The sequence below is a fragment of the Ovis canadensis genome, chromosome 17 (genome assembly GCF_042477335.2).
Source record: "Ovis canadensis isolate MfBH-ARS-UI-01 breed Bighorn chromosome 17, ARS-UI_OviCan_v2, whole genome shotgun sequence".
Lineage (NCBI taxonomy): Eukaryota > Metazoa > Chordata > Mammalia > Artiodactyla > Bovidae > Ovis > Ovis canadensis.
In genome coordinates this window covers 74,185,903-74,199,015 of record NC_091261.1, presented here as the reverse complement: position 1 = coordinate 74,199,015, position 13,113 = coordinate 74,185,903, and the positions used below count along the sequence as shown (strand labels likewise).

Here is a 13,113-nt window from a genome sequence, read left to right as displayed (position 1 = left end):
CTCCACTAGAAAGCCATGCTTCTCAGGATTCCTCGGCTGAAATGTACATGCTATTGGGAGGGGGAAAGCGGACTAGAGCCTGGGAAGCAGAGGAGGAGGTACCAGAGAAGGAAGTAAGACCAAGCATGTCTCAAGAGAAAATGTGAAGCCACACAGATGGGAGGGGTCCGGGCCTTCCCAACCCATGGCATCACCCCAGGAAGGGGGCCCCCCGTCTCCTGCTGCATGCTGCAGGGGAGAAAACACCGGCGCCCAGGGCAGGTAGGAGGTTTACACAGCAATCAGTCACACTCTGCCTCTGCTTGCTCTCAGTCTGGGAAAAGCGCCAGGTTTCCACTCCGAAGACCACTATGTCCTTCCCGAGTCCTCCTTAGACCCAGGCCCTGGATCAGCAGAGGTCAACGAAGGCCAAGAGCAGCCAAGGCACCTTTTTACATCTGGAGTGGTAAGTCGGCCCACCTGCCCCAAACCCAGCACCACCACGGGTGCACAGGTGCTCTAGCACACGAGCTGGGTGGCGCCTATCACCATCACCAGCAACGCTGACAAGGCCATTTCCACGCTTCCCCAGCAGCTACTCCTCAGTCCATGGCTCCCGGGCCTTTGGTTACAGCTTGGTCACAGGCTCTGGTTTCCTGAGCACAGTGCGACGTTTATCCCCAGTCGCAGCAAATGCAAAGCAAAGGTGGGGCCCTGGATCCGAGGAAGGATGAGGTCTTCACGGGATGGCGAGTCTTGTCATCTTGATGGTGCCCCCTGATGCTACCGCTCCTTTCTCCAGCAGAGACAGCACAGTACAGGCTTAGCGTCTGTCCAGCAGCTCAGATCCTTGAGCAAACAGGACCACTGAGTGTGTGGGCGGGGCCAATCAGAGCACAGGCCCCGCCCCCCAAAGGGAGCTCCTCCCACTCCAGCCAAGAGTGGCCAGGCGGGGATGAAGTCCAGGGCTGAGAGCCCTGATACTCCAGGAAAAGCCAAAAATGTAGATTTCCAGTGAAATCTCCTGATTTTTCAGTAAACTGAAGAGCTGATTCACTGGAAAAGATCCTGATGCTGGGAAAGACTGAGGGCAAGAGCAGAAGGCCCCAGGCAGCAGAGGATGAGGAGGTTAGATGACATCAGTGACTCAATGGAAGTGAGTTAAAGCAATCTCGGGGAAATACTGAAGGACAAGGAACCTGGTGTGCTGCAATCCCTGGGGTCTCAAAGAGTTCAGACATGACTTAGTGACTGAACAACAAAAATTGTAAACCTGTCATTAACCCACCACAGGGCAGCCAAAACAGGGACCACAGGCCACTAGCTTCTGACCTCTGTGTTACTGTGGATCAAGTGCCCCCTTCCAATGCGCTGACACGGTATCGTAAGACCGGATTACCTTCCCACCAGTTCTTGATGAGAGATGCTCACTCTCCTACATTTTCCATAGATAAAAAGAGAGGTTCAGGGACATCCCCTTGTTGGGGAGGCCGCACTAAGCCACACAGAACAAGCAAGAAACTCCTTTCATTGCACAGAACTGAGGAACCATGCAGAACCTCGGTCTTTGGAGAAATGGCAACCAGTTCCACTCAGCTCCTCCGGGAAGAAAACCTCCTCCCCTGTCTCACCGAGTGGACAACTCGGCCGCCAAGAGCGAGGGCCCCTGAAATCAATTACCCGAGTGACACTCCAGAGTCTCCATAAACCAACAGCCGGACTGTGACGCTGGGCTCCAGCTCAAGAATGCTGCCAGGAAATGCTTGTGGTGAAGGAATCATACTTTGGACAAATAAGGGAAAAAAAAAAAAAGGAGAGCCAGGCGCGCTCTCCATGAGGTTTCAATTAGCGTTTTGACTTCAAAAATATTTTTGCTGCTTTCAGAGCAGGAATCGATCCCTTTGAAATGGTCAGCTCCGGTCCCTAGCATGTAGACAAGCTACGAGAGGCCAAGCCACATCAGGATGACCTAGAGTCCCCCAGCCCCTTGGGCAAGGCTGAAAGAAGGGCGAGGGGTGCAGACCCAGAGGCTCTTGGATGGATGGGCTGAGAGACGCACCCAGCGTGGGCCTCCGCTGGAAACCCAGCTCTGCGCTTGCCTGCTGGATGAGGTAGGCATTTCACTGAACCTCTTGGCCCGGCAGTTTCCCGTTCTAAAATGGTGCCTCCCTGCGCTGGCATAAAGGTGAGAGAATGTGCCGGAGCCACAAAGCACAATGCTGGGTCTATCAGCAGCATTCAAACCAGGTCTCTGACGCTGAGCCCTGTATACAGGTCCTTGTGACTTAGACAGCGTGTTCCAGCCCCGGGAAGTGGTCTGCATGGCTTCCGGGGAACCTGGGAGAAGGCTCCACTTAGGGTCGGGGGCAGCAGACCACATACTTCCTCTCTCCTTCCCTCCCCCACCTCCTCCAGGAAGCTTTCACTGACCTCTCCTTTGCCATACTAAGGTAGGTCTTTATGGTCCCAAACTTGCCTAGGTACTTGAGTCCCTATTATAAACTCAGACTCTTGGAAGCACCCTCCTTCATGAACTGGGATCTCCAGGGCAGGGTTTCTCTGCCTCGGCACTCCTGACACTTTGGGTTTTTTTGGCTGCACTGGGCCTTCATTGCAGCACACAGGCTTTCTCTCTAGTTGTGGCCTGTGTGCTTCTCCTACTGCGGCGAGGGCTTAGCTGCCCTATGGCATGTGGGATCCTAGTTCCCTGGTCAGGAAGTTGAACCCTGTCCCCAGCACCAGAAGGCGGACTTTTAACCATCAGACCACCGAGGACGTCCCTACTGACACTTTGTGCTGTGCTCAGTCACATTTGTGTCCAACTTGGTGCAACCTTATGGACCACAGCCTTCCAGGCTCCTCTGCCCATGGGATTCTCCAGGCAAGAAAACTAGAATGGGTTGCCATGCCCTCCTCCAGGGGATCTTCCCAACCCACACGATATACAACTCAGACAGGCAGAAGAGCGTGGGGTGCAAGAGAGTCTGCCGCCACCCCACCCTGGGTCCCCTCCCCAGAAGCCACCAGCTTCTCAGGTATCCTGTGGAGCTTTCTACCAACACAATGCACACAGTTTTGGACCTTCAGGGCCCTTGTTCCGAAACCAGCAAGCGGTCCTGCTGGCTTCGCCCACCTGTTTGTGGCACACTTCACTGTCACCGACAGCCTTCTCACCTGAAGGCCAGGATGAAGCTGTGAGACGCAGAAAGTCTACCCTGTTTTGCAGAGTTGAGGGCGTGCTCAGGCCATGGGTGGGGCTGTGCAGCGTCTCCCCAGGGGCCAACGGGATTGCTCTGCCAGCAGTGCCGGCTGGAGGACCAGACACCCAGCCTGACGTCACAGGCCTGAAAGGGCTTCAGTTCTAAGCCAGTGGGTGGGCCACAAGGCTGCCACACTCAGGCGCCCCGGCCCGAGGGCTGAGCCCACCCCAAACCACACAAAGCAGATAGTAAGAGCTAGCCAGTTCTGCCTGCAGTAGCTTCCTCGTTTCCAGCTCTGTAAGTTTTGAAAAAGCCTTTCACCTCTCTGAGATGTGTGTGTGTGTCAGCTGCTCAGTCATGTCCGACTCTTTGCAACCCCATGGACTGTGCCCAAAAGGCTCCTCTGTCCATGGGATTCTCCAGGCAAGAACACTGGAGTGGGTTGCCATGCCTTTCTACAGGAGATCTTCCCGACCCAGGGATCAAATCCAGGTTCCCCGCACTGCAGACAGATTCTTTACCATCTGAGCCAACAGGGAGTGGATTTCTCACTAATCAGTAACAGCAGCAGCCACCCCCCAAAGGGTAAGGGTGAGACTTAAGTGTAACAAAGCCCCCACAAGGCCATACTGTGAGCTGTTCCTAATGGCTCGAAGGGGGCTGGCGCTCCCCTGGAGTGAAAACAGCTGTGGTTTGGCATATCCAAGACCACACTCCTTCCCTGGGGGTGCTGGGCTTTCCAGGAAGCCCCAGGCAAGCACACACACGGCAGCTGTTGAGAAGCCCACGCAGGCCCGCTGCTTCCACTCCCGGGAGTCTCCCAGCGGGGGGCGGGAAAGCCCTCGGACTGCGTCTCCTCTGTGACATGGCAACAGGCCACCAAAGGCGAGGGCCCTTCAGGGAGACGAGGCTCCCACTCTGCTTCTGCAGTCACTCGGGCGCTTTTCCTGAGCCCCGCCAAGGACTGGGCAGGGCGGAAGTAAAGCCACAGCGATCCATGGCTCTCAGATAAGGTCTGTTTCCTTCGGCAGCTGGGGCGCTATTGTCTTGATTTCCACAAACACTCCCACAATGCTGGGTGTGGCCCAGCAGAGGGGACCCTCCCCTTCCTAAGAAGCTCCGCGTTTTCTGGGTGCAGCGCGGAGGCAGCTCTGGGGCCCTGGCCTCGCAAGGTCACTGGGAGCCAGGGGAAGGGGGACTTTGGGCCCTGCAGACTGGCTTCTCTAGGACAGAGGGAGATGTGCCCACTGGTGGACAGCCCAAGGGTGCGCTCTCTTAGGATCTGAGAACACGATGTGCACACCGGGCCCAGGGCCCCCAGTGCCACCCCCGGGGTCAAAACTCGCCCCTCTCCCAGGCACTACCATCCCCAGAGATGCAGGGTGTCAGCACAGATGCCAGCCTCAGAAACAGGGAAGGTAAGGTCAAGCCAGGCTGTGGCCTGGTCTCAAGGAAGCTCAGGCCAAGCAACGAAAGATGGGGCCATCTTTCAACCACATGCCACCTTCCCCCATAAACCCGGTCAGAGAAGGATGCTCTTTCAGGGCTCTGAGCATTCCCGGTGGGCTGGAAGTAGGACCACTGTAAGCAATTCTTCATCTTGTATTAACAGGACTTTCCATGAAAACAAAAAAACCCACACTGAACGCACATATACTCAGCACTTCCGATGGACCAACAGCCCCAGGGAGGAGGTGTCACTGCGCCCATTTAGCAGATGGGGAAATGAGATGTCAACAGATTAAACAACTTGAGGAGGGCCACCAGACACGAGAACGGGGAGCTGCGACCCCAGTTCAGGTCTGTGAGTCCTCGACAGGTCCCAGCCTGTGAGGACAAGGGTCCCGAGCAGACGCTCCTGCCTCGGTCACACCTGAGTCTCACTCTGAGATCACAGGATCATCATGGAGAGAATGGGAAGGGAGCCAACCAGGGGAGCCAGTCCAGTGTCCACTGCACAAAGCTGAGGCAGAGGAAGTGACATTCTCAAAGTCACAACGCAAGCCAAGTGGAGACTATGACCCCACTCACTTCCCCCAGGGGCCACCTCCGTCATCTTCAGGTCTCAGCTTAGGTGTCACCTCCTCAGGGAAGCCCTCCCTGACCACACCCCGGATAGATGTGGTCTCCATTACTAACACTCAAGGCTCCCTCCACGTCTGGTAACACCGAGCACAACAGGAAACCTGAGCCGGTTTTATGTTGCTCTTCTGAGCTGGAAGGAAGCCCTCGACAAGAAGCACAGCCCCGGCCCAGGACGCTGGGCTTACCTTCACTGTCGGTGAGCACCTCCATGCGCCCGCTGAACATGGCCTTCAGCATGGTGTCCTGCTTGGTCAGCGTCTGCATGGTGGTGTAGTACAGAGCTCCGCCCACGTTCAGCTTCACGTACTTGGAGCTGGGGCTTGTGCCCTTGAAGGAAGTGGTGCGGGTCGCAGCCGCTGGCACCGCTGAGCTCACCACACTTTCTCCTGACATCTCTTCCTGCCCGGGGACAAGACGCAGGGTCAGCAGGGTCAGGGCACCGGGCCTGATTTCCTTTCCTCAACCAGTGGGCTGTGGCTGGCCTCCGATGAGTCCTGCTTAGTCCTAGTGTGTCCTGCACTGAGATCAAAGTTCACTCCTGGTCTTCACAGCTCAGGAAGAGTTCAGAGGAAAACCTGGATTTCTGGCTTCTCTTAAAATCAGAGGCCAGGCCTTCCCTGGTGGCTCCGGGGTAAAGAATCTGCCTGCCAAGGCAGGAGACTCAGGTTTGATCCCTGAGCCAGGAGGACCCCACAAGCCATGGAGCAACTAAGCCTGGGAGCAGCAATGACTGAGCCTGCAAGCCTAGAGCCTGTGCTCTGCAAAGAGAAGCCACCACAGTGAGAAGGCTGCACACCGCACTAGAGAGCAGGCCCTGCTTGCCACAGCTAGAGAAAAGCGCGCAGAGCAAGAGAGACCCGGCATAACAACAACAACAATCAGAGACCAGCTAGGCCAGCAGGGGAATGCGTGGTGTGAGCTGGGGTGCTGGCTGCCCCGTGGGCAGGCGTTGCAACCCCCAACTGGCCCTGAACTCCACACAGACAGCTGGGCTCACACACCGGCTTCACCCGTTGGGCCTGCAGATCTGAGTTTACCACCGAGTCCTGCATTACCAGGAGTTCCTTTGTGCCTACTGCTGATATGACTAAAGGGACACCCTGGCTGTACCCTAAAGCGGCTAAGAGCCCTACTCTCTGTCCCCTTGTCGCCACTTACCACGCAACAGCTGAAAGCAACACTTTTCAGCTGAATTACCCATGAAACAAGCTTGGAAGAAACTGAGTGTGATCTCAACTACCATTCCCCTCCTGGGAAAAAGTCTTTCCCAGGACTCAGTGAAAGACATAAAGATGCGGTGAAGCCACTTACTGCAAAATTAGAAGCTTCCTGCACTAGCGTCACCCCAGACAGCAACATCCACCGAGTCCCTCCCAGAGCCCTGCTGGCGACCGTATGCATCTCAGGTCGTAGAAGCGGATGCCGCTTCTGACCGAAGCAGACGGACGACGGGAGACTGGAACCTGGCGTGCGTGTACGCCCAACTGTTTATAAAATATAATTTCATTTGTACTGAACTACAGTTGGTTTACAACGTTGTGCCAATCTCTGTGGCACAGCACTGACTCGGTTATACATATACACACATTTTTAATATTCTTTTCATTGCGGTTTCCTGTGCGCTAGTTAGACCATGCTGCTTATCTAGCCTCTATCTAAGTCAAGTGGGCCTTATGAAGCATCGCTACAAACAGAGCTCATGGAGGTGAAGGAATGCCAGCTGAGCTATTTCAAATCCTAAAAGAAGATATTGTGAAAGTGCTGCACTCAATATGCCAGCAAATTTGGAGAAGTCAGCAGGGGCCACGGGACTGGAAAAGGCCAGTTTTCATTCCTACCCCAAAGAAAGGCAATGCCAAAGAATGTTCAAACTACCTCACAATTGCACTCATCTCACATGCTAGCAAAGTAATGCTCAAAATTCTCCAAGCCAGGCTTCAACAGTATGTGAACCAGGAACTTCCAGATGTTCAAGCTGTATTTAGAAAAGGCAGAGGAACCAGAGATCAAATTGCCAACATCTGCTGGCAGGAGTTCAGAAAAACATCTACTTTCACTTCACTGATGACGCTAAAAACTGTGACTGTGTGGATCACAACAAACTGGGGAAAATTCTTGAAGAGATGGGAATACCAGAACACTTTACCTGCCGCCTGAGAAATCTGTATGCAGGTCAAGAAGCTCCAGTTAGAACCAGACACCGACAACAAACTGGTTCCCAATCAGGAAAGGAGTATCTCAAGGCTGTATACTGTCACCCTGCTTATTTAACTTATATGCAGAGTACATCATGAGAAATGCTGGGCTAGATGAAGCACAGGATGGATTCAAGATTGCCAGAAGAAATATCAATGACCTCAGATATGCAGATGACACCACCCTTATGGAAGAAAATGAAGCCTCTTGATGAAAGTGAAAGAGGGCAAAAAAGCTGGCTTAAAACTCAACATTCAAAAAATGAAGATAGTGGCATCCAGTCCCATCAGTTGGGGAAACAATGGAAACCGTGACAGCCTTTATTTTTGGGGCTCCAAAATCACTGCAGATGGTGACTGCAGCCATGAAATTATGAGATGCTTGCTCCTTGGAAACAAAAGCTATGACAAACCTAGACAGCATATTAAAAAGCAGAGACATTACTTTGCTGACAAAGGTCTACAGAGTCAAAGCCATGGTTTTTCCAGTAATCACGTATGAATGTGAGAGTTGGACCATAAAGAAAGCTGAATGCCGAAGAATTGATGCTTTTGAACTGTGGTGCTGGAAAAGACTCTTGAGAGTCCCTTGGACTGCAAGGAGATCAAACCAGTCCATCCTACAGGAAATCAGTCCTGAACATTCATTGGAAGGACTGATGCTGAAACTCCAATACTTTGGCCACCTGATGCGAAGAGCTGACTCACTGGAAAAGACCCTGATGCTGCGAAAGATTAAAGAAGGAGTAGAGGATGACAGAGGATGAGATGGTTGGATGGCATCACTGACTCGATGGACATGAGTCTGAGCAAACTCCGGGAGTTGGTGATGGACAGGGAAGCCTGGCATGCTGCAGTCCATGGGGTCGCAAAGAGTCGGACACAACTGAACGACTGAACTGATGTAATAGCTTACATCAGCTAATCCCAAACTTCCAGTAGAAAACTTTCTTGGATAGGTAAAATTCTACAGCTGGAGAAGTGTCCAAGAGTGGCTAAGTCTTTACTGAACCTGGGGATCGGTGCTGAGAAGGCAGCCCCTGATGGCCAGCAGCTACCTGGCCTGCATGCTGAGGCTCTGGGCTGCCTGCAGCCCATCACCACCAGACAAGGCCACTTGGTGGCCAACGGATCAAGATCCAAGCAAGGCCTCTCCGTGATTATGTCTGAACACGGACAAAAACACTGTCCCCCAAAAATGACCAGTAGGAGCCACGGCTGCTTCTTCCTCAATTAGAGCCCGAGCTCCATTCTTCCCACCTTGAAGGGAGGAATTACAGAGACCCAATCACAGAATTGGCCCTATTTCCTGACAGCATTCTACACAAAGTGAAGCCTCACTTCCCTGATTTCTCCCCAAAATCACCCACCGCCAGCCAGAATCTCCTGAGCCACCTCATACTTCTCCCTCAAAGTATCAAGGAAACAAACTCAACTTTGACTGCAAACATGCTCCTGCTTTTGGCTGGAGGGCGTAAAACTATACTCTGATAACTGCAAAAGGATTTTTAAAAAATATTCTTTATTCCTTTGTCAGCCTTCCCCCATGAACATGTATTACGTTGATAACTGATAAAAACAAACAAAAAAAAAAGTGTCTTTTTTCTGCTGCAACACCTGGCATGTGGGATCTCTAACCAGGGATCGAACACATGTCCCTGCAGAGGAAATGTGGATGCTTAACCACTGGACCACCAGGCAAGTCCCACAAATGTTAATTTTTAAAGGGGCTAAGGGATAACTGATGGCAACCTGCTATCCACTGGTGATAGCAGAGGCAATGACCGATCTGCACGACCTCTGTCCCCTCAAGAGTGGCCTGGGGAACTGGTGTCAGGGCCTGTAGCGGGACACAGATGAAGGACGGCCTCCTGAAGAGAAAAGTGTTTTCTCAAGAAACTGTTCCTGCTCCATCACGCAAAAACGGCACAAGCAGTTAAGGTTTGAAAAGTGCAGGCTGAGCTCACCTGGGGTCTCTGTGGCCTGATGCCAAACGCAAAAGACAGAGGCCAAGAGGAAGCAGGGCCCTCACCTCCCAGCTTCCTTCTGAAACCAGTCCCCTGATTTCAGTTGAAATTCGAGCCCTGGTTAGAGATCCCACATGCCAGGTGTTGCAGCAGAAAAAAAGACACTTTTGTTTATTTATCAGTTATCAACATAATACATGTTCATTGTGGGAAGGCTGAAAAAGAAAGGAATAAAGAATATTTTTAAAAAATCTTTTGCAGTATGAGTCTAGTTTTATGCCCTCCAGCCAAAACCAGTTGGTGACACTAACAGTTATCACCAACTACTTTCCCCAGAAAGACACATCATCCATGGGATGACAGAAACAGCTTACGTGAATAAGGAATTTTGGAAAACTCTGAAGACCTGGAGCCAGGGGTTAGAAAGCTTATAGTTCAAGATGGTGGAGAAGGACTTGCCCTCATCTCCTCCTGCAAGAGCACCAAAACTGCAACTAGGTGTCGAACAACCATCAACAGGAGGAACTAGAACTCACCAAAGTGAGATACCCGGCAAACAAGCCTCAGCAAGACGGCAGGAAGGGTGCAATCACGAAAAAGTCAAATCCTACACCCGCCAGGGGGGTGACCCACAGACTGGAGAACAGTAATACCAAAGAAGTTCTTGCACTGCTGTGAAGGTTCTGAACCCCAAGTCAGGCTTCTCAGCCTGGGGACCCAACAAAGGGACTGGGAATCCTCAGGGAATCTGACCTTGAAGGCCAGCAGCATTTGAGGATAGGACTCCCACAGGACTGGGGGAAACAGACTCCAGTTTTGAAGGGCACAAATGAAATCTTGCCCACACCAAGACCCAGAGGAGAGGAGAGGAGCAGTGACCCCACAGGAGACTGAACCAGAACTCCCTGCTAGTGTTGGAGGGCCTCCCGTGGAGCACGGGTCAGCAGGGCCTCACCACAGGGACGGGGGCACTGGCAGCATGAACCCTCTTGGAGTTCATCCCTAACTCTACCACAGAGCCCAGGGCTGGGTCGTCTCAGGCCAAACAACTACCAGGAAGGGAGTGCAACCCACCTACCAGTTGGGTTAAAGCTTTACTGAGCAAGGCCCTGCCCACCGGAGCAAGACTCAGTTTTTCCCATCTCCATCTCTCCCACCAGAAGCTTATACAAGCCGCAGCCTCCTCTGTCAGAGGGTGGACAGAAGAAGCAAGAAGAACCACAGTCCCACAGCAAATAAAACAAAAACCACATTAATCAGCATGAAAAAGCAGAAAGTTATGTCCCAGATGAAGGGACAAGATAAAACCCCAGAAAAATAACTAAGTGGAACTAGGCAATTTTCCAGAAAAAGAATTAAGAATAATGATAGTGAAGATGATTCAGGATCTCAGAAAAAGAATGCAGGCAAAGAATGAGAAGATGCAAGAAATGTTTAACAAAGACCTAGAAGAACAAAAGAACAAAGATGAATAATACAGTGGAAGGAATCAATGGTGGCAAAACTGAGGCAGATAAACACATAAATGACGTGGAGGACAGAATGGTGGAAATCACAGCCACAGAACAGAATACAGAAAAAAGAAAAGAAATGAAGACCGCCTAAGAGACCTCTGGGACAACATTAAATGCACCAACGTTTGAATTATAGGAGTCCCAGAAGGAGGAGAGAGAGAGAAACGACCTGAGAAAATATTTGAAGAGATAAGAGCTGAAAACTTCCCAAACATGGGAAAGGACACAGTCAACCAAGTTCAGGAACTATAGAGAATCCTAAGAAGGATAAACCAAGGAGGAACACATGGAGACACATAGTAATCAAACTGACAAAAAGACACAGATAAAATACTAAAAGCAACAAGATAAAAACTACAAATAACATAGGAGGGAACTCCCTTCAGGCTATCAGCTGACTTCTCAACAGAAACTCTACAAACCAGAAGAGAATGGCATGATATACTTAAAGTGATGAAAGGGAAGAAACTACTACCATGAATACTCCACCCAGCAAGACTTTCCTATGAACAAAGCTAGTGGAGGTGATAGAATTCCAGTTGAGCTGTTTCAAATTCTGAAAGATGATGCTGTGAAAGTGCTGCACTCAATATGCCAGCAAATTTGGAAAACTCAGCAGTGGCCACTCGACTGGAAAAGGTCAGTTTTCATTCCAACCCCAAAGAAAGGCAATGCCAAAGAATGCTCAAACTACCGCACAATTGCACTCATCTCACATGCTAGTAAAGTAATGCTCAACATTCTCCAAGCCAGACTTCAGCAATACGTGAACCGTGAGCTCCCTGATGTTCAAGCTGGTTTTAGAAAAGGCAGAGGAACCAGAGATCAAATTGCCAACATCCGCTGGATCATGGAAAAAGCAAGAGAGTTCCAGAAAAACATCTATTTCTGCTTGATTGACTATGCCAAAGCCTTTGACTGTGTGGATCACAATAAACTGTGGAAAATTCTGAAAGAGATGGGAATACCAGACCACCTGACCTGCCTCTTGAGAAATCTGTATGCAGGTCAGGAAGCAACAGTTAGAACTGGACATGGAACAACAGACTGGTTCCAAATAGGAAAAGGAGTACGTCAAGGCTGTATATTGTCACCCTGCTTATTTAACTTATATGCAGAGTACATCATGAGAGATGCTGGGCTGGAAGAAACACAAGCTGGAGTCAGGATTGCCGGGAGAAATATCAATAACCTCAGATATGCAGATGACACCACCCTTATGGCAGAAAGTAAAGAGGAGCTAAAAAGCCTCTTGATGAAAAGTGAAAGAGGAGAGGGAAAAAGTTGGCTTAAAGCTCAACATTCAGAGAACGAAGATCATGGCATCCGGTCCCATCACTTCATGGGAAATAGATGGGGAAACAGAAACAGTGCCAGACTTTATTTTTTGGGGCCCCGAAATCACTGTAGATGGTGACTGCAGCCATGAAATTAAAAGACGCTTACTCCTTGGAAGAAAAGTTCTGACCAACCTAGATAGCATATTCAAAAGCAGAGACATTACTTTGCCGACTAAGGTCCACCTAGTCAAGGCTATGGTTTTTCCTGTGGTCATGTATGGATGTGAGAGTTGGACTGTGAAGAAGGCTGAGCGCTGAAGAATTGATGCTTTTGAACTGTGGTGTTGGAGAAGACTCTTGAGAGTCCCTTGGACTGCAAGGAGATCCAACCAGTCCATTCTGAAGGAGATCAACCCTGGGATTTCTTTGGAAAAAATGATGCTAAAGCTGAAGCTCCAGTACTTTGGCCACCTCATGCAAAGAGTTGACTCATTGGAAAAGACTCTGATGCTGGGAGAGATTGGGCGCAGGAGGAGAAGGGGACGACCCAGGATGAGATGGCTAGATGGCATCACGGACTCAACGGACGTGAGTCTGAGTGAACTCCGGGAGATGGTGATGAACAGGGAGGCCTGGCGTGCTGCGATTCAAGGGGTCGCGAAGAGTCGGACACGACTGAGCGACTGAACTGAACTGAACCCATCTTTACAACAAATGCTAAAGAAACTTCTCTAGGCAGGAAACAAGAGAAGGAAAATACCTATCTACAGAAAATAAACCCAAAACAATTAAGAAAACAGTAATAGGATCACACATATTGATAATTACCTTATATGTAAATGGATTAAATACACCAACCAAAAGACACAGACTGGCTGAGGAGATGAAAATAT

At 50.7% G+C, this 13,113-nt stretch overlaps 1 protein-coding gene across 2 annotated transcripts in view; it reads right to left on the bottom strand.

Moving 5' to 3' along the window:
• The window catches only part of KCTD10 (potassium channel tetramerization domain containing 10), a 35,170-nt gene that overhangs the window by 16,195 nt on the left and 5,862 nt on the right, over positions 1 to 13,113 (bottom strand). For both annotated transcript variants that reach the window (XM_069558028.1, XM_069558029.1), the window contains exon 2: positions 5,450 to 5,663. In XM_069558028.1, coding sequence (XP_069414129.1) covers positions 5,450 to 5,663 — 214 coding nt within the window. The remainder of the gene's footprint in view (positions 1 to 5,449; positions 5,664 to 13,113) is intronic.